We start from the raw sequence: 20,446 nt of genomic DNA, 5'->3' as shown, positions 1-20,446 counted from the left end.
TTTCGGCTTCTCTGTATGTTTTGCATACAGCGCCGCCCACCGCCCGGCCAGCAGAGGGGAGGGCACTCCTCCTTGGGGAGATGTCCCCTCCCCTGTCTGTCGTCCTGTATCTCTCTGCCCTCCGTTTTTCCCGCTCCTGGGCTTATACACGCCCCCCCTCCTTCTCCCAGCGCCATTTTCTCAGCGTTCTTGCGCTAGAGGGAGCTGGATGCTGCAGCTGCATTCTATCAGGAAGGCTAACGCTTCACAGGGGAGCGGTGGAATCCGGAGGGCACACAGAGAGCAAAGGCTGGTAAGCCACAACCTCTGGTTGTGGACTTTTATTACACTCTCAGGCATTCTACAGGAGTGTATTCTGGCTGCAGAGCCTCCACCATCAGCAGCATGTCTGTCACTAGGAGCAAGGCTGCAAACATGTATGCTATATGCACTGCTTGCAAGCTCATTCTGCCAGAGCCAAGCACATACCCACATTGTGATGCCTGTGCTAATATGGTTGTGTCTCAGCCTGGAGCCTCCGCAGGGGTCCCTCTGGCTGCTTTGGCCCCGGTGGCTGAACCCCCGGCTTGGGTAGCATCTTTTTCACAAGCTCTTTCCAGGTCTTTTGCCGACTCCATGGGGCAGCTGTCCCAGACACTGCTGTCCATGCATCAGCCCCCTTCACAGGGTGCTTCGGCTGCTCCTAGCTCTGCAGAGCTCTCAGAGCATGTCCCAGGACCCCGTCCTCCTAAACGGAGACGCAGGGACCCTTCTCCCTCCTCTTCCCACGGCTCTGATTCACGTGCCGAGGTGCAGGGCGAGGAGGACTCGTTTACTGTGGGCTCAGACGCTACCTCTATGCACCCCATTGACCTGTCTGAGGGAGATGCGGATGTTAGTGACTTAATTGCGTCCATTAACTCCGTACTGAACCTCAACCCACCAGAGTCTGAGGAACAAGCCTCTCTGGTAGAGATACACCAGTTTACCTCTCCTAAGAAAGCTAGGAGTATGTTTTTTAACCACTCCAGCTTTCAGGCCACTGTTACCAAACCCAGGGCCTGTCCTGACAAACGTTTTCCGAAGCGTAGTTCAGATGACCGTTTTCCTTTTCCACCAGAGGTGGTTAAAGAATGGGCTCAGTCCCCAAAGGTAGACCCTCCGGTGTCCAGAATCTCAGCCCGCACAGTCGTGGCTGTGGCTGATGGCACTTCTCTTAAGGATCCCACTGACCGCCAGGTTGACCTTTTGGCCAAGTCTGTATATGAGGCGGCTGGAGCCTCGTTCTCCCCGTCTTTTGCGGCAGTGTGGGCTCTCAAGGCAGTCTCTGCCTCTCTGGAGGAGATGCATTCCCTCACCAGGGACTCTATGCCTGAGCTGGAGACCTTAACTTCTCGAGCTTCGGCTTTTGCATCCTACGCCATGTCTGCCATCCTGGAGGCTTCTCACCGCACGGCGGTGGCCTCCGCTAACTCCCTCGCGATCCGCAGGATCTTGTGGCTTCGAGAGTGGAAAGCAGACGCTTCCTCAAAAAAGTACCTTGCGAGTCTCCCTTTTGCTGGGTCCAGGCTGTTTGGGGAACAGCTGGATGACATAATCAAGGAGGCTACTGGCGGGAAGAGTACTTCCTTGCCTCAAACTAAGGCCAGGAAACCTGTCCAGGGCAGGATCCAATCGAGGTTTCGTTCCTTTCGTTCCTCTAACTGGTCATCCTCGAAGCCCTCGGCCGCGTCCACTACCGCAGCCAAGGATCGTAAACCAAACTGGCGCGCAAAGCCGCGTCCTCAAAAGACCGGAGGAGCCGCTGCCACTAAGGCGGCCTCCTCTTGACTACCTGGCGGCGCCATCAACGTCCTTGGTCGGTGGCAGGCTCTCCCACTTTGGAGACGTGTGGTTCCAACACGTCACCGATCAGTGGGTGCGGGATATTATCTCCCACGGCTACAGGATAGAATTTTCTTCCAGCCCGCCAAACAGATTTTTTCTGTCCACACCCCCTTGCTCCAAGGCCGCCGCCTTCTCTCAGGCCGTGGCCTCCCTGCAGGCCAACGGGGTAATTGTTCCGGTTCCCGCCCGGGAACGGTTCAGCGGTTTCTACTCAAGCCTCTTTCTAGTCCCCAAGAAGGACGGTTCCTCCCGGCCCATCCTGGACCTCAAGCTTCTCAACAAGCATGTTCAGGTGCGGCACTTTCGCATGGAATCTCTGAGATCGGTCATTGCCTCAATGACCCAAGGAGATTTTCTGGCATCCATCGACATCAGAGATGCCTATCTGCATGTGCCTATTGCGGTCTCACACCAGCGTTGGCTACGCTTTGCAATCGGAGAGGAACATTTCCAGTTCGTGGCTCTTCCCTTTGGCTTAGCCACGGCCCCTCGGGTGTTCACCAAGGTCATGGCAGCAGTGGTTGCAGTCCTGCACCTCCAGGGATTGGCAGTGATTCCTTACCTGGACGACCTTCTAGTCAAGGCCTCATCCAGTGTAGACTGCCAGCGGAGTGTCTCTCTCACTGTCGCCACGCTAGTTCAGTTCGGGTGGCTTGTCAACCTGCCCAAGTCCACTCTGACCCCGACCCAGGTACTTTTGTACCTAGGAATGCAGTTCGAGACTCTGCCGGCACTTGTCAAGTTGCCCTTAGTCAAACAGCAGTCCCTTCGTCTGGCGGTGCGCTCTCTGCTGAGGCACCGCCGTCATTCCATCAGACACCTCATGCGGGTGCTGGGTCAGATGGTGGCGTCAATGGAAGTGGTTCCCTTTGCCCAGTTCCATCTGCGTCCCTTGCAGCTGGACATTCTCCGCTGTTGGGACAAGCGGATCTCTTCCTTGGACAGGCTGGTGGCTCTGTCATCTCAGACCAGGAACTCCCTTCAGTGGTGGCTTCAGCCCCTCTCCCTGTCACAGGGACGCTCCTTCCTGACTCCGTCCTGGGTGATACTCACCACGGATGCCAGCCTCTCCGGTTGGGGAGCGGTATTTCTTCATCACCGAGCACAGGGCACTTGGACTCCGTCCGAATCAGCCCTCCCGATCAATGTGCTGGAGATCAGAGCTGTGTTTCTAGCTCTCCTAGACTTTCACCACCTGTTGGCGGGCAAGCACATTCGGGTTCAGTCGGACAACGCGACAGCGGTTGCCTACATCAATCACCAGGACGGGACTCACAGCCGTCTGGCGATGTTGGAGGTTCAACGAATCCTCCAGTGGACGGAGGACTCCAAGTCCACCATATCTGCAGTCCACATCCCAGGCGTGGAAAACTGGGAGGCCGATTATCTCAGCCGTCAAACCGTGGACGGCGGCGAGTGGGCCCTGCATCCGTCAGTGTTCAGATCGATCTGCCGCAAGTGGGGCACTCCGGAAGTGGATCTGATGGCATCCCGGCACAACAACAAGGTTCCGGTTTACGTGGCTCGCTCCCACGATCCTCAGGCCTTCGCAGCAGACGCACTGGTCCAAGATTGGTCTCAGTTCCGTCTGGCCTATGTGTTTCCCCCTCTAGCACTCTTGCCCAGGGTTCTGCGCAAGATCGGTACGGAGGGCCGTCGAGTCATACTCATTGCTCCGGATTGGCCCAGGCGAGCTTGGTACCCAGACCTGCTCCGCCTGTCCGTAGAGGTGCCGTGGCATCTCCCGGACCGCCCAGACCTTCTCTCTCAAGGTCCGTTCTTCCGCCAGAATTCTGCGGCTCTCAGATTGACGGCGTGGCTCTTGAGTCCTGGATCCTGACGGCTTCAGGCATTCCCCCTGAGGTCATCTCCACCATAACTCAGGCTCGGAAGTCTTCCTCGGCCAAGATTTACCACAGGACTTGGAGAATTTTCCTGTCCTGGTGTCGCTCTTCCGGCCGTGCCCCTTGGCCGTTCTCCTTGCCGACCATCCTGTCTTTTCTACAGTCAGGCCTACAGTTAGGTCTGTCCCTCAATTCCCTCAAGGGACAGGTGTCGGCTTTGTCGGTATTGTTCCAGCGGCGTATCGCCCGACTGGCTCAGGTGCGCACCTTCATGCAGGGCGCATCTCACATCATCCCTCCTTACCGGCGGCCCTTGGATCCCTGGGACCTTAATCTGGTCCTCACGGCCTTACAGAAACCCCCTTTTGAGCCTCTCAGGGAGGTTCCCTTGTCTAGACTTTCACAGAAAGTTGTCTTTCTAGTAGCCATAACTTCTCTCAGGAGAGTTTCTGATTTGGCTGCGCTTTCTTCGGAATCCCCCTTTTTGGTGTTTCACCAAGACAAGGTGGTTCTTCGTCCGACTCCGGACTTTCTCCCTAAGGTGGTGTCTTCCTTCCACCTTAACCAGGACATTTCATTGCCCTCTCTTTGTCCGGCCCCTGTGCATCGCTTTGAGAAGGCGTTGCACACCTTGGATTTGGTGCGGGCGCTCCGAATCTATGTGTCACGCACCGCCGTTTTTCGGCGGTGCACCTCACTTTTTGTGCTAACCACGGGTCAGCGCAAGGGTCTCTCTGCTTCTAAGCCGACCCTAGCTCGTTGGATTAGGTCGGCTATCGCCGATGCCTACCAGTGTTCTCAGGTGCCTCCCCCGCCGGGGATTAAGGCGCACTCGACCAGAGCTGTCGGTGCCTCCTGGGCTTTCAGGCACCAGGCTACGGCTCAGCAGGTGTGTCAGTCTGCCACTTGGTCCAGTCTGCACACTTTTTCGAAGCACTACCAAGTGCATGCTCATGCTTCGGCAGATGCGAGCTTGGGCAGACGCATCCTTCAGGCGGCTGTCGCCCATTTGTGAAGTTAGGTTTTGCCTACTTCTCAGTTTGGTTTATTTCCCACCCATGGACTGCTTTGGAACGTCCCATGGTTTGGGTCTCCCATGGAAGGAACGATAAAGAAAAAGAGAATTTTGTTTACTTACCGTAAATTCTTTTACTTGTAGTTCCGACATGGGAGACTCAGCACCATCCCTGTTGCCTGTTGGCAGTTTTTTGTTCCGTGTGTTTCACCGGCTGTTGTTAGTAGACAGAGTTCTGGTTTTGCCGAGTTTTACTCTATCTCTACTTATGGGTGGATGTCCTCCTTCAGCTTTTGTACTGAACTGGATAGATTGTCATCCAGGGAGTGTATATAGCCCGGAGGGAGGAGCTACACGTTTGAGTGTAGTACTTTGTGTGTCCTCCGGAGGCGCTAGCTATACACCCATGGTTTGGGTCTCCCATGTCGGAACTACAAAAAAAGAATTTACGGTAAGTAAACAAAATTCTCTTTTTTCATGGTGGGGCTGGTGTTGTCAGGGTGATGTGCAGTGTTAGCTTTCCACCACACATAGCGTTTTGCATTTGGCCCAAAAAGTTCTACTTTGGTCTCATCTGACCAGAGCATCTTCTTCCACATGCCAGTTGTGTAACCTACATGTTTTTTTGTAGAGTGCAAACGGGACTTTTTATGGCTCACTTTCAAAAATATCTTTTATCTTGACACTCTTCCATTAAGGCCATAATCATGGTGTATACGACTAGATTCTCCATCCTGAGCTGTGATCTCCGCTTCTCGTCCAGAGTGATCATGGGCCTCTAGGCTGCTTCTCTAATTAGAGCTCTCCTTACTTCTGTTGTCAGTTGAGGTGGATGGCCATGTCTCTGTAGATTTTCAGTTGTGTGATAGGTTATCCAAAAATGGAAGGACTAACAGTGCTCAGTGAGATGTGGTCTTCTTTTTTTTTTTTTTTTTTAATAACCTAACCCTGTTTTACTGTTCTCCACAACTTTATCCCTGACCTGTCTGGTGTGTCCCTTGGTTTTCATGATGATGTTTGATCTCTAGTGTTCTCAACAAACGTCTGACTTTTCACAGAACAGTTGTTATTCTGAGAGTAAATTGCGAACAGGTGATTTCAATTTACTAATTAGGGGATTCTGTAGCAATTTGGTCGCTCAAAATTTTATTTGGGGGTATCCATCTACAGGGGCTGAATACAAATGCACATCACAATTTTCAGATTCATATACTGTGTATAGATATGTATATGTGTGTGTGTGTGTGTGTGTGTGTGTGTGTGTGTGTGTGTGTGTGTATATATATATATGTGTGTGTGTGTGTGTGTGTATATATAATATATATATATATATATATATATATATATATATATATATATATATATATATATATATTATAATGTATATGTGTGTGTGTATATAGATATATATAAATTATTATTATTATTTTTTTTTAAATATTTAAAAATCAATGTATCACTTCTTTTACACATCACAAATACTTGCATCTTAGTGGTGGTATAAAAAAAAAAGCCGTAGTATGAGTTGGTGTACATGCAGCATGTAAGCTAATGTTCATACTTGCCATAAGACATAAAAAACCACGGTGGGATGGCTTTATACTTTTTTGATCAAAAACAGTGTTTACGAAGTACCCTATATTTATTTATATGCACAACTCTTTTATTTAGTTACAGCAGGGTATATGCCGGTATTGTTTTGATCTTTGGTGTTTTAGTGGTGGTATATCACATAAAAGCCTGATAAAATGCATTTACATTTGTGTGTGTGACGGGAAAAAAAGGAAAAGTTCATGGGGTATGATTACTTGTTGAAGGCACTGTATGCATGCATGAAACATTTGTTTGTATTCACCTTCCTCTTACGATCAGTTAATATGCAGTAAATTTAATTTGACCACAACAGTTGATAGATTCCAATCTGTTAGATATTCTGAGTTATCAGATGCTTGTAGAACCTTCTGTGGCCTTGTATGTTCTTACTTGTATGTTTGGGTTTTTTTGGCAGCCACATAGACAGCAATAGATTGACCGACTCTGATACTATTCAATTGTACAACAGTATCTTCTGCCCATGCGGTAATTTGGTCATTGGGAGGGTGAGGAGGAGAGCTGTGACATCACCTCTGTGTATGATGCTCCTACTGTATATAGAGGGTGTTATCCATCATTGTAATTCTGACTGTGATGATAATGAGACATCTGAAAAGCATTCCGTACAGAACAGGAAGTGCGAGTCTAGTATTTGGCTTAGTGTCCAGAGAGGAAATTGCAAGATTTCAATTTAATTTTTTTGGTACAAAAAAAAAGTGTGTGTGTGTGTCCAGTATATAATTTAATATACTATGCTTCTAATCTCACCAGGTTATTGTTCATCTTAATGCTGCATACATGAGATTTCTTCTTTTGTGTTATCAGGTGTGGGATGTCGCTACAGAGAGCTGCGTACCATTACAGAGAGTAGGCGGGGGTGGGGTCACTTTCCTGTCTTGGTCTCCAGACGGCAGCAAGGTGCTTTCTGCCACCCCATCTTCTATGTTCCGGTGAGCTGAAATTATTGTACCTTGGCAAGACGTGTCCATTGGCGATTATCTATATGTCTATGTTGGTATGTTCCAGGGTATGGGAGACATACATGTGGACTTGTGAGCGCTGGCCAACACTCAACGGTCGATGTCAGGTATGTTTGAGGGGGAAAGGCCAAAATTGTTTTCTATATATCCTTTGTTTTGCTATTCCAGACGTGGTTTTTATCTTTTTTTTTTTTTTTTCTTTTCTTCTTGTTATTCCCCGACTTAGACTGGATGTTGGAGCCCAGATGGCAGTCGTTTGCTCTTTGCTGTAAAAGGAGAGTCTGTAATATACAGTTTATCATTTTCTGTATTAGCAGGTAAGTTCTCCAGAAATGCAATTTAATTAGCAAAGCACAATAGTTTTGTCTTGGGAGTTTATCCCTATAGAATTAAAATGGCCGACATCTTGTTCGACTGAGAGAAACTGTTTGTTCGGCCAGTGCCTGTATGTGCAGAAGAGTCTCCGCTGTTGTGACCTGGAGATTGATCGTGCAAGTTGTAGGTAATCTCCAGGTCAAAGGATTTGCTCAGCATTCAGAAAGAAACGGGGGACAGCAGTGTGAGCAGCCTCTTGTTTCCTCAGCCCACCGAGTATCTCTTGTATGAGATCAGAAATACAGGGTGGACAGCAATGTGAGCAGCCTCTTCTTACCCCAGCCTACCAAGTATCTCCTGTATTCGATCAGAAAGACAGTATGAACAGCAGTGTGAGCAGCCTCTTCTTACTATAGCACTCTTGGTATCTCCAGTATTAGATCACACAGACCTAGCGGGAGCAGTCTCTTCTTACCACATCTCCCCTGGTTTATCCAGCAATAGATCAGAAATACAGAGAGGACAGTAATGGAATCAGCCTCTACTTATCTCAGGAACCCTGGTATCTCCAGTATTACTCTTAGATCAGAATATCCTCTGGGAGCATATTTTCCTACACATGAAGGAGGACAGAGCATCTACCGCAGATGCTCACAAGCACCATTCCTATTGAAATGTTATGATTGTATTATTAAAAATAGTGCTAAGGAAGAATAGTGCAATAATCAATAACTGATCTGATACGAGCTCTCAAATTTTAAGTGTTCAGAAACAGAAATTGTTCACAGGCAGGAGCTTGTTATCATGCTGCTATAGAGAAGAGGCCTTTTCTTTAACACTTCATTGGGAGACACAGGAAGCCATGGGTGTATGCTTCTGCAAACTAGGAGACTGACACTGCAAAAAAATGAACTCCTCCTCAACAGGGTACACTGACCAACTGGACCCAAGCTTATTGGTTTTCACTTCGTGTCAGTAGGAGGCAGACACTGTATCCATTGGAAGCATTTCTACCTTACATTTATTGTTTTTTGATTTGTCTTGCCCCCTTCCCCACCTGTAGTCATTATATCTGTACATCCTGTAAGAAAAGGTTACCATCAGGTCAGCCCACAGCACTTTACTCCGTTTGCGGCAACCCCTGTATGTGGTACCCACAGGTCGCCCCCACTGCCCTCAACGAGAACTCGCCTTCACCTCCTGAGTGGACTGCAGCACTATCACAGTCGATGGCAGACCTAACCAAGGCTTCCCAGAGCTTGGTCTCAATCATTGAGCATCTGCCAATCTCTTCAGCCACCTCCTGGGGCTCCATTTGCTTTCCAAGATGAATCGAACTCCCTAATTCATAGACTTATGCACAGCAGATTGCGTGAGCAATCCAAAAAAAGGACGCGTACCATCTCCTCTTGACACATTGAACCCTAGCCAAGTCTGCATTAGAAGCCGCAGGATCCTCTCTTTGCCCATCTTTCTCCCCTAATTGGGTCTCTAAATCAGGTTCCATGTGGAAAAACAGCTTTGTCAGGTTATCCCTATCTGGGGCCCTAACCAATGAACTAGCAGACCTGGCCAGCCATATAGCTCACTCAGGAAAATATCTCCCGTCTGCTTCCCAAGACACTGCCAGGTGCTCAGCCCTAGTGTTCAGCAATATCATGGCCATATGTCAGTCCCTATGGCTTAAAGCATGGAACACTGATGCGCCATCCAAGAAGTCTCACAAGTCTCTTTTCTGGGTTCCCGATTCTTCAGAACCCAGAAGTAACAGATTATTTCAGATGCTACAAGTGGGAAGAGCACCTTACTCCCTCAACAGAAGCCAAAGCGCTCTCTTCCTAGAAGACCAACTCTTCAATTCCGTTACTTTCTTCAGTTTTCATCTTCAGGCACTTTCCGCCATCAGGAAAACAGCCAGCTGCGGCAGGAATGGAAAAGGACATCCTTTAGACCAGGCCCTTCCTGGAGTTCACGTAGACATCAGGGTAGATTGGTAACATTCAGATCTCACAGATTTTCCTCCACATGACGGGGCACTCCGACCTGGGGAATTTCCCAGGATGGCCAGTCGTCTCCTGATTTAGGACACACTGCTTTCGATGTTGAAGACTCCTGAGTCAGGGAGGTAGTCTCTTCAGGCTTCAAAATAGAATTCTCCTCTCTCCCTCAGTCCCACTTGTTTGAGTCCCACCCACTAAAGGACCCCACCAGCAATTTTCAAGGCCATTTCTTCCCTCAGGCCAATCAGGCGTCATCACTCCCATCCCGCGAGTGCTTTTCAGGTTTTTATTCAAGCCTGTTTGTGGTCCCAAAGAAGGATCTGTCTGACCAATTCTGGATCTCAAACGCTTGAACAAACGTGTTTGTATATGACATTTCAGAATGGAGTATCTTCGCTCCGTGATGGCATTGATGGAACCAGCAGAGTTTTTCTGTTCAGTGGACATTCAGGATGTGTACCTTCACCCCTTTTTCTGGAGCACCAGAAATTTCTGTGCTTTGTAATTCAAGATTCTCTTTCAGTTCACAACCCTTCCGCTTGGCCTAGCCACGGCTTCAAGGGTCTTCACCAAGGTTATGGCAGCGGTCATGGACATTCTTCAAGCCAGGGGGATCCTAGTCATCCCTTATTTGGACAACATTCTTATCAAAGCTCCCTCTTTCTGATCTTGTTTTGAGAATCTCCAAATCACTCTCGACAATAACTTATCTTGGCTGGATGATAAACCGATTGAATTTATCTCTGATCCCGGCCCAGTGTCTGACTTTTCTAGGAATGTTATTCGATACTTCATGTTCAAGAATCTTCCTTTCAGAAGAAAAGTTCTCAGGACTGATACAAGAGATATGCTCTCTCAGGCCTCTCTCCACCAGGGTTGCTTCGGGTTCTGCATGAGCATATTGGGGAAGATGGTAGCCATAATGGAAACGGTCCCATTTGCACAGTTTCACACCTGACCCCTTTGACTTGCTCTTCTCTTTTAATGGGACAGCACAGTGTCATCTCTGGACCGACGACTCCTTCCTCACGAGTCACAGTCTTTAAACTGGTGACTACACGGGGGGCGTGGCCTAGCTCAGTATGTGAGTGGAGGCAGATCCTGTAGCTCCTGCCAAGCATCTAGAAAATCCCTAGGGAAGAAACCCAAAAAACACTCTCAGAAGTCACAGGCTGCAGCTGGACGACCCTCTGACCTCCCTGACCTGATTGCATTGCTTACTGGCACAGATGTGACACACGGAGGGGGCCAAAAAAGCAGGTGGGAGAAGTGGAGAAGCAGAATCAAGATGGTGCCGTGGGCAGCATGGAGCAGAGAAAAGATAATGGTGCAGACGCTGAGGAGATCAGAAGACAGGCTGCAACACGGCTGGAGCGTTTTGCCAGGCAGGAGAGCGGTGCCCATCACAGAGAGACAGTGAGAGGAGAGCTGCAGATGAATATGGTACTTGCAGACAGCATGGTGCTGAGTGCAGGAGGAGGGAGGGGTGAGATCAACGAGGGAGCTCAGGCCTGCAAGGCAGAGACAAATCCCAGATCTCAGGCAGCACAGCTAGGAGAGCTGACACTGAATATCCCTGAAGAGCCCACTCTGAGAGACATCCTCACAGCAGTAATGCTATGCAGAGCATCTATTACTGAGGTGACCCAGCAGCTGGGGAGCCTGAGAGAAGACATGGCATCCATGCGGCACAAGCTTCATGAAGTGAAAGAGAGAACAGGAGAAGTTGAGCAGAGAGTCAGTATCATGGAGGACCGCATGGCAGGATCTGACAGAGACGGGCAGCGTGCAGCACAGCAAATAGCAGCACTCCTAGCAAAAACGGATGACCTTGAAAATAGATCAAGGCGTAACAACCTGAGAATAATTGGCGTTCCAGAGAAAGTGGAAGGTACATCCCCAACTGAATTTTCTTTGTCGCTCCATTGGGAGACCCAGACAATTGGGTGTATAGCTATTGCCTCCGGAGGCCACACAAAGTATTACACTCAAAAGTGTAAGGCCCCTCCCCTTCTGGCTATACACCCCCAGTGGGATCACTGGCTCATCAGTTTTCATGCTTTGTGCAAGGAGGTCAGACATCCACGCATAGCTCCACTATTTAGTCAGCAGTAGCTGCTGACTATTTCGGATGGAAGACAAGAGAGCCCATACAGGGCCCCCAGCATGCTCCCTTCTCACCCCACTTTATGTCGGAGGTGTTTGTTAAGGTTGAGGTACCCATTGCGGGTACGGAGGCTGGAGCCCACATGCTGATTCCTTCCCCATCCCTGTTACAGGGCTCTGGGCGAAGTGGGATTTTAACGGTCTCCAGGCACTGAGACCGTGCTCCATCTGCAGCCCCTGGAGAAGACGCTGGATATGGAGCGGAGTATCATCAGGGACAGGCCCTGCTTCCTCAAGGTACTCTGTGTCCCCGTGCATTTCGCACGCACACCGCAGCATTGCTGGGTGTGTTAGTGCGCCGGGGACATCAGCGCTGCTGCGCTTGTGCCATTGTCTCACTTCAGCTTAGCTGAGTGGGCAGACTTATGTAGAACGGTCGTGCCGGCCGCTGGGACTGCGACGCGGCTGGGACTTGTGGTGCGCCGGGGACTTCCGCGCTGGCCGCGCTTTTACGGCGGCCGCGCTTATAAATCGAGTCCCCGGCTTTTGCGGCCTAGTTCGTTCGTTAACGCCCACAGGCCTGCCAGTCAGGGTAGGGGCGTGACGCTGCACATCACGGCAGCCCTGAGAGCTGGAGTATGTTTTGCATACTCCACCCCTCTCACTGTGTGCACTGTGAAACCGGATTCCCGCACTTTCTCAAGCACGCCCACGGCTTCCTTCTCTAACACAGGACGCCGGCAGCCATTATTGTCAGTTCTTTCTATAGCGATAAAACAGACAAGTGTGGGAAGACCCTGACAGGGATTCTGAGGTTCACACAATCGCTGTGAGCAGGCGTTAAACAGCACTTGTGGTGCTAACCCCACTAGTGCCGAAGTGCATTGAGATATATGCTTCTACGCTATGCATTGCACTGTTTTGGTCGTACTTTTGTATATATCCTCCTTATTGTGCGGAGGAGATTACAGCATACTGTCTGTGGAAAACAGAGGTGCAGAAGCACATGTTTTCCATGCAGCCGGTACAGCAGGTACGGCTATATGGCCGGCAGGTTACATACACCCCCATTGTATGCAACTCAGCCGGAGTCTCTGCTAATGATCCAGAGGATGGGGATGAAGTCTGCAGTGTTTACTGACAGATTTTCTGAGACTATGGCTGTGATACTGGAAGCCTTGCAGTCCAGACAAGTCTCTCACACCATGAGCACTGTTGAATCATTGATCCATGGTCCCCCTCAGTGTGAACAATTACAGCTCCGGGGGTGTCACGTGCATCCCAGAGTCACGGCTCTGACACGGACGACAGTCCCAGACAGCCTAAGCGGGCTCGCTGAGCGGCCCTCAGTTTCATCGCACTGGTCAGGGTCCCGCAGGTGGACTCTCTGGGTGCTGACGCGGAGATAGCTGCTCAGGAGTCTTATCCTGAGACCGCTCTCAATCTGGATACTCCTGATGGTGACGCCATAGTGTATTATCTTATAGCGTCCATCAATAGAATGTTGGTCATTTCTCCCTCAGCTCCTCCTGTGAAGGAGCCAGCTGTACGGCAGGAGAAATTCTTTTTCAGGTATCCCAAGCGTAAATTAGGTATTTTTCTGGACCACTCTGCCTTCAGAGAGATAGTCCAAAAACACCACGCTTATCCAGATAAGCGCTTCTCCAAGCGGCTTAAGATACACGTTATCCCTGCCCCTGACGTGGTCAAGGGCTGGACCCAGTGTCCCAAGGGACATCCTCCAATCTCCAGGCTTGTGGCTAGATCCATAGTTGCAGTGGAGATGGGGCTCCACTTACAGATGCCGCTGACAGACAGATGGATCTCTGGTCGAAATCCACCTATGAGGCTGTAGGCGCGCCGTTGGCTCCAGCATTCGCAGCCATAGAGGCACTCCAAGCTATTTCAGCTTTTCTTACACAGATGGACACGGTCACACGTACATCTGTACCGCAGGTGGCATCCTTAACCTCTCAAATGTTTGCATTTGCGTCTTACGCGATTACGGCTGTCCTACACTCTACGAGCCGTACGACAGTGGCGTCCGCTCACTCCGTGTTTTTACGCAGACCCTGGTCGTTAAGTGAATGGAAGGCAGATTCTGCTTCCAAAAAAGTGCTTAACCAGTTTGTTTTTTTCTGCGGACCGACTGTTTGGTGGGCGTTTGGATGAAATCATTAAACACTCCAAGGGTAAAGATTCATCCTTACCTCAGCCCAGACAAACAAACCCCAACAGAACAGGGGTCTCCTCGTCCAAAAAGGACTCAAAAAGATCAGAGGAGCTCAGATTCGTGGCGGGCTCAGTCACGCCCAAAACAGACAGTCTGAAAACCCGCTTCCAAGGCGGCTTCCTCAGGACTTGCAGCCTCCTCTCTTCGCATCCGCGCTCGGTAGCAGGCTCTCCCGCCTTGGCGATATTTAACTGCCATAGGTCAATGGCCGTTGGGGGAGAGACATTCTGTCTCACGGGTACAGGATAGAGTTTAGTTCGTCCTCCAACTCGATTCTTCAGAACTTCTCCACCTCCCGGCCGAGCCGTTGCGCTTCTGCAAACGATGTGCACTTTATAGGCAGAAGGAGTGGTGACTCCGTTTCTCTTCAGGACCAAGGTCACGGTTTTTGCCCCAAATTATTTCGGGTGCCAAAAAAGGACGGGTCGTTCCGTCCCGTTCTGGATCTAAAACTGCTCAACAAGCTCGTGAGCACCAGGCGGTTCTGGATGGAATACTCCGCTCCGTCATCGCCTCAATGTCCCAAGGAGGTTTCCTAGCGTCAATAGACAGGATGCTTATCTCCACGTGCCGATTGATCCAGAGCACCAGCGTTTCTGCGCTTCGTTATAGGAGACGAACACCTTCTGTTCGTAACTCTTCCTTCCTGCTGGCGACAGCCCCACGGGTCTTCGCCAAGTTCATGGCAGCAGTAGTGACAGTTCTGCACTCTCAAGGTCACTCCGTGATCCCGTATTTGGACGATTTCCTGGTCAAGGCACCCTCTTAGGGAACACTGCCCGTATGTTGCGCTGGAGACTCTCCAGAGTTTTGGGTGGATCATCAACTTTTCAATGTCAGATCCGACCCTGACCCAATCGCTACCATATCTAGGCATGGAGTTTCATACTCTCTCAGCGATAGTGAAGCTTACGCTAAATCAACAGCGTTCACTACAGACAAGGCTGCAATCTCTCCTTTAAGGACCAGTCGCACACATTGAGACGCCTCATGCACTTCCCATGTAAGATGATAGCAATGGAGGCAGTCCCTTTCGCGCTGTTTCCTCTGCGTCCACTACAATGGGACATTCTCCGCCAATGGGAGGGGGAGTCGACGTCCCTCGACAGAGACGTCTCCCTTTCTCAGGCGGCCAAAGAATCTCTCCGGTGGTGACTTCTTCCCACCTCATGATCAAAAGGAAGGTCCTTCCTACTCCCATCCTGGGTGGTAGTTACGACAGACGTGAGTCTATCAGGGTGGGGAGCAGTTTTTCTCCACCACAGGGCTCAAGGTACTTGGACTCAGAAATAATCCAACCTTCAGATCAATGTTCTGGAAAACAGAGCAGTGTATCTTGCTCTACTAGCCTTCCAGCAGTGGCTGGAAAGCAAGCAAATCCGAATTCAGTCGGACAACTCCACAGCGGTGGCATACATTTACCACCAAGGAAGAACACGCAGCCGGCAAGCCTTCCAGGAAATCCGGCAGATTCTGACGTGGGTGGAAGGCACGGCATTCACCATATCCTCAGTTCACATCCCAGGGGAAGACTGGGAAGCAGACTTCCTCAGTCGCCAGGGTATGGACGCAGGGGTATGGTCTCCTCAAGATCTGTCGCCGCTGACAGATGCCGGACGTCGACCTAATGGCGTCACGGCACAACAACATCGTCCCGGCTTCATGGCACGGTCTCACAATCTTCGATCTCTGGCGGCGAACGCCTTAGTTCAGCATTGGTCGCAGTTCTAGCTACCTTATGGGTCACGCCGCTGGCATTGTTGCCCAGAGTGCTGCGCAAGTTCAGGGCCGACTGCCGCCGCGCCATCCTCGTCGCTCCATTGGCCGAGGATGACGTGGTACTCGAATCGGTGGTACCTCACGGTGGGCCAACCGGAGGCACTACCAGACCGATCAGACTTGCTGTCTCAAGGGCCATTTTTCCATTTGAATTCTGCGACCCTCAACCTGACGGTGTGGCATTGAGTCCTGGAGCCTTGCGTCTTCAGGATTATCTCAGGACGTGGTTGCCACCATGGGACAGACTAGGATACCAACATCCGCCAAGATTGACCACAGGATGTGGAAGATATTCTTATCTGGGTACTCGGCTCAAGGGGTTTCTCCCTAGCCGGTTCCATCGTCTATGTTTCCTTCCTTCCTGCAATCTAGGTTGGAAAATGGGTTGTCGCTCAGCTCCCTCTCGGGACAAGTCTCAGCGCTATCTGTATTTTTTCAGAAACGCCTAGCACGACTTCCGCAGGTACGCACGTTCCTGCAGGGAGTTTGTCTTCTCAGCACTCCGTACAAGCGGCCGTTAGAGCCCTGGGATCTGAACAAGGTTCTAATTGCTCTTCAGAAGCCGCCTTTCGAGCCCAGGAAAGATGTTTCCCTTTCCCACCTTTCACGGGAAGTGGCCTCTCTAGTACGGTCACGGCTCTTAGGAGAAGTTTTCGAGCTAGTAACGCTCTCATACAAATCTTACTTCCTGGTCCTTTACCAGGACAAGGTAGTTCTGCGCCCGATTCCGGGATTTCTCCCTAAGGTGGTATCCCACTCTCATCTCAATCAAGATATCACCTCACCTTCTTTGTGTCCTCATCCAGTCCACCAACTTCAGAAAGATTTGCAGCTGTTGGATCTGGTGAGAGCACTTAGGTTCTACACGGATGCACTCTTTGTCCTTGTCGCTGGTCGGCGTAAAGAGTCGCAAGCTTCCAGATCCACCCTGGCTCGGAGGATCGAGGAACCAATTCTTGAAACCTACAGTTCTACTGGGCTTCCGGTTCCTTCAGGGCTGAAGGCCCATTCTACCAGAGCCGTGGGTGCGTCCTGGGCATTACGGCACCAGGCTACGGCTCAGCAGGTGTGTCAGGCACCCACCTGGTCGAGTCTACTTACTTTTACCAGGCATTATCAGATGCATACCTACGCTTCGGCAGACGCCAGCCTAGGTAGATAAGTCATTCAGGCGGCGGTTGGCCACCTGTAGGAGAAGGCCGTTTGACGGCCCTATCATGAGGTATTCTTTTACCCACCCAGGGATTGCTTTTGGACATCCCAATTGTCTGGGTCTCCCAATGGAGCGACAAAGAAGAAGGGAATTTTGTTTACTTACCGTAAATTCCTTTTCTTCTAGCTCCAATTGGGAGACCCAGCACCCGCCCTGTTTTCTCGGGGGTTTTTTCGGTTTTTCGGGTACACATGTTGTTCATGTGGAATGGTTTCAGTTCTCCGATGTTCCTCGGATTGAATTGGTCCTTAAACCTGTTATTGGCTTTCCTCCTTCTTGCTTTGGCACTAAAACTGATGAGCCAGTGATCCCACTGGGGGTGTATAGCCAGAAGGGGAGGGGCCTTACACTTTTGAGTGTAATACTTTGTGTGGCCTCCGGAGGCAATAGCTATACACCCAATTGTCTGGGTCTCCCAATTGGAGCTAGAAGAAAAGGAATTTACGGTAAGTAAACAAAATTTCCTTCTTTTGAGGAATGGCTGAAAAGTAAAATTGGATCTGAGCATCTCACCCCTCTATATGCGGTGGAAAGAGCCCATAGGGTTCCCACCCGCCCCCTACCTCCTGGACACCCACCGCGACCTGTTCTGGCCAAAATACTGCACTACAGAGACAGGGATAATATCCTGAAGTATGCCAGAGGACACCCGGACCTGATCATCAATGGCTCCAAGATATCCATTTTTCCAGATTACTCCATAGAAGTGCAAAAGCAAAGTGCCAAGTTCATTGACATCAAGAGAAGGCTGAGACAACTGAACCTGGTATACTCCATGATGTACCCGGCGAAACTCAGAGTGGTAGCTGGAGGAATAGTGCACTTTTTCCTGGATACTAAGGAAGTGCTAAGATGGCTGGATAGCAATGAACAACGCTTGCGGCGGGAGGGTCGTGAAGGGGAAGCTGGAGACTGAATTTTGGGGACACCCTACCTCCCATTGCATGCAGTGGTGTAGAAGAAAAATACTATGCTATGGTTGCCGGGGAGGAGTTCCTGTTTGAAAATTTTAAAAAAAACTTTTTTTTTTGTTTACCTCGGCAATCTAAATTTAAATCTACATTTAATGGACTCTAGAGAAAAGGGGTCTTCAAACACCACTGAGGATGGGAGGAAATGGAATCCTGGCTATGGAAAGGGACTTTCCAACTCATACTGGACTCGCAATGCATAAATACTGAATTAATTTTTATCCCCCCCCCCCCCCTTCTTTTTTTTTTTTTTTCTTTTTCTTTTTCTCCCCTCTCGCCTCGTCTTATTCCACTCTCTGTCTTCTTCTTATACTACTTTTCTCTTTCTCTTCTTTGTTTTACCCACTTCCCCTCCCCCTTTCTTTCTCCCTTTTTTTTGTTTTGTTTTTTCCCTTCTTTGCCGTAACTTGCTTTCGTTCTTCCCCCTTAATATTAAAAAAAGGGGCATTGCGAGAATATGGCAGGACTGCAATACTGATCAGATGGACAGCCGGATACCGTGCACGACAAACAGGCGGGGTCCGCCCCTCCTTCTGGAGGTCCTGGTTCTGGTGTTATTGATGGTTGATAGGGCCCTGTCCGTCGTAAAAGAGGAAACACGACAAAAGATGGACACTGTATCTGGCAGACTTGCCAAGGCAAACATATGCCCTCCGTCCCTGATACAAAGGGGACTGGTGGCAACGATGTGTTACTATGTTTATTGTTGTGGGGGGTGTTTATATTGGGGGGGAGGGGGAGGGTGGGCCGGTCGACAGTCTCATTTGGCCTATTAAGGAGCTCTGGGAGAACGAGAATTTGTCAATCATATGGCGGGACGCATTAAGCTAATTAGTTGGAATGTTAGGGGCTTATCCTCTAGCATCAAAAGGCAAGCAGTATTTCAATTTTTACGCACAGAAAAACCTGACCTAATTTGCTTGCAGGAAACACACATGACACCGGAGAAGCTGCATCTACTGGATAGAAGGTGGCTCAGGGTGGGGTATCATTCTACATATTCTGCATACTCTAGAGGGGCCAGTATACTAGTCCGCTCAGGCGCACGGTTTGAATTTCTAAAGGTCATCGTGGATAAAGATGGGCGGTATGTATGTCTTTCCTGTAGGCTGGGGACAAGAGCCGTAGTAATTATATCCCTATACATACCTCCGCCATATTGCAGCAAACTACTTCACAGTCTGATAAATTTATTGGCAGACTTTCCGGGGGTTCCCTTTATGATAATGGGAGATTTTAATAATATTCCGAATTCACATTGGGACAAAGGGAGACATGAGGTACGAAAAATGAGGGGTAACTGTACACCATTCGGTAATTTACTTAAAGAAACGGCGCTGATTGACCTGTGGAGGACTCGGCATCCGGAAGTGTATCAATACTCCTGTTATTCGGCTACGTTCTCATCCCTGTCGCGCATTGATCTGGCCTTGGGCAATGAAGCAATGCAAGGTTTGGTAGTGGGTACTAAATACTTCCCCAGGACGATATCAGATCATTCGCCCCTGTGTGTAGAAATAGACCTGGGGGAACAACAAAACCAAAATTGACCCTTATGGAAATTAAATCCCTTTTGGTTACAATTAGTGGAAGAAGGGGGGGGGTATTAGTGATAGTTTAAGGGAATACCTTAGGTTCAATGAAGGATCAGCATCTATTGGAATGGTTTGGGAGGCAATGAAGGCGAACCTGAGGGGATTGTATATAAGGGGTATATCTAAGGTAAATTCGGAGGCAAGAAGGCAGAATCAGCTTGCGTTTCAGGAATTGGGGGAGGCGGAAGATACTTTAATATCAGACCCCACGCCGGCGGCAAAAGCTAGGATGAAGGCAGCTCAAAAGATGGTTAATAGATTGACCATACAGGCAGCGGAGAGAAAGAAAATGTTCCAAACCATGCAGTCCTTTGAGAATGGAGAACGGGCGGGTCACCTATTATCAAAGATAGCTGCGGCACAGAGGGAATCGACATATATTGCACGGTTACGGTCAGTAGATGGGGCAGTTGTCACGGACACCTCGTAGAAACATTCTACTCTGATCTATACTCAGTCAAGGTGCACCCGGAGGCGGGGGAGGTGGATGAATTTCTAGGCAGAGCTCAGGTGCCAGTCCTCTCAAGGGAATCTAGAGAGTTACTAGATTAGCCATTTGACTTAGAGGAGTTAGAGCTAGCTCTGAGTGATATGGCGAATGATAAGGCGCCGGGGGTAGATGGGTTTCCGGCTGAAGTATATAAGCAACATAGGGAGGTTTTACTGCCGGTGCTGCTTAAGGTATATAATTCATGTCTGGAAAGAGGAGAGCTTATGCCGTCTATGCAGGAGGCAATAATTGTGGTACTCCCTAAAGAAGGCAAAGACCCGGGTTTGCCAGCCTCTTACAGACCGATTTCACTATTGACGGTAGATGTAAAGCTCCTGGCTAAGATGCTTGCAAATAGGCTCACCAAAGTCATTACATCCCTAATACACCCAGATCAAGCAGGGTTTATGCCCAACAAATTCACGGCAACTAACCTTAGGAGACTG

The 20,446-nt window shown here is 49.6% G+C and overlaps 1 protein-coding gene across 1 annotated transcript in view; it reads left to right on the top strand.

Moving 5' to 3' along the window:
* Window positions 1–20,446, top strand: part of AAAS (aladin WD repeat nucleoporin) — a 104,884-nt gene that overhangs the window by 45,172 nt on the left and 39,266 nt on the right. Inside the window, exons 10-12 of the mRNA XM_075334535.1 lie at window positions 7,144–7,268; window positions 7,345–7,405; window positions 7,525–7,615. Coding sequence (XP_075190650.1) covers window positions 7,144–7,268; window positions 7,345–7,405; window positions 7,525–7,615 — 277 coding nt within the window. The remainder of the gene's footprint in view (window positions 1–7,143; window positions 7,269–7,344; window positions 7,406–7,524; window positions 7,616–20,446) is intronic.

The sequence above is a fragment of the Anomaloglossus baeobatrachus genome, chromosome 2 (genome assembly GCF_048569485.1).
Source record: "Anomaloglossus baeobatrachus isolate aAnoBae1 chromosome 2, aAnoBae1.hap1, whole genome shotgun sequence".
In the NCBI taxonomy this organism is placed as follows: Eukaryota; Metazoa; Chordata; class Amphibia; order Anura; family Aromobatidae; genus Anomaloglossus; species Anomaloglossus baeobatrachus.
The sequence above is the reverse complement of the archived record's forward strand: the minus strand, read 5'-3'. Positions and strand labels throughout refer to the sequence as shown.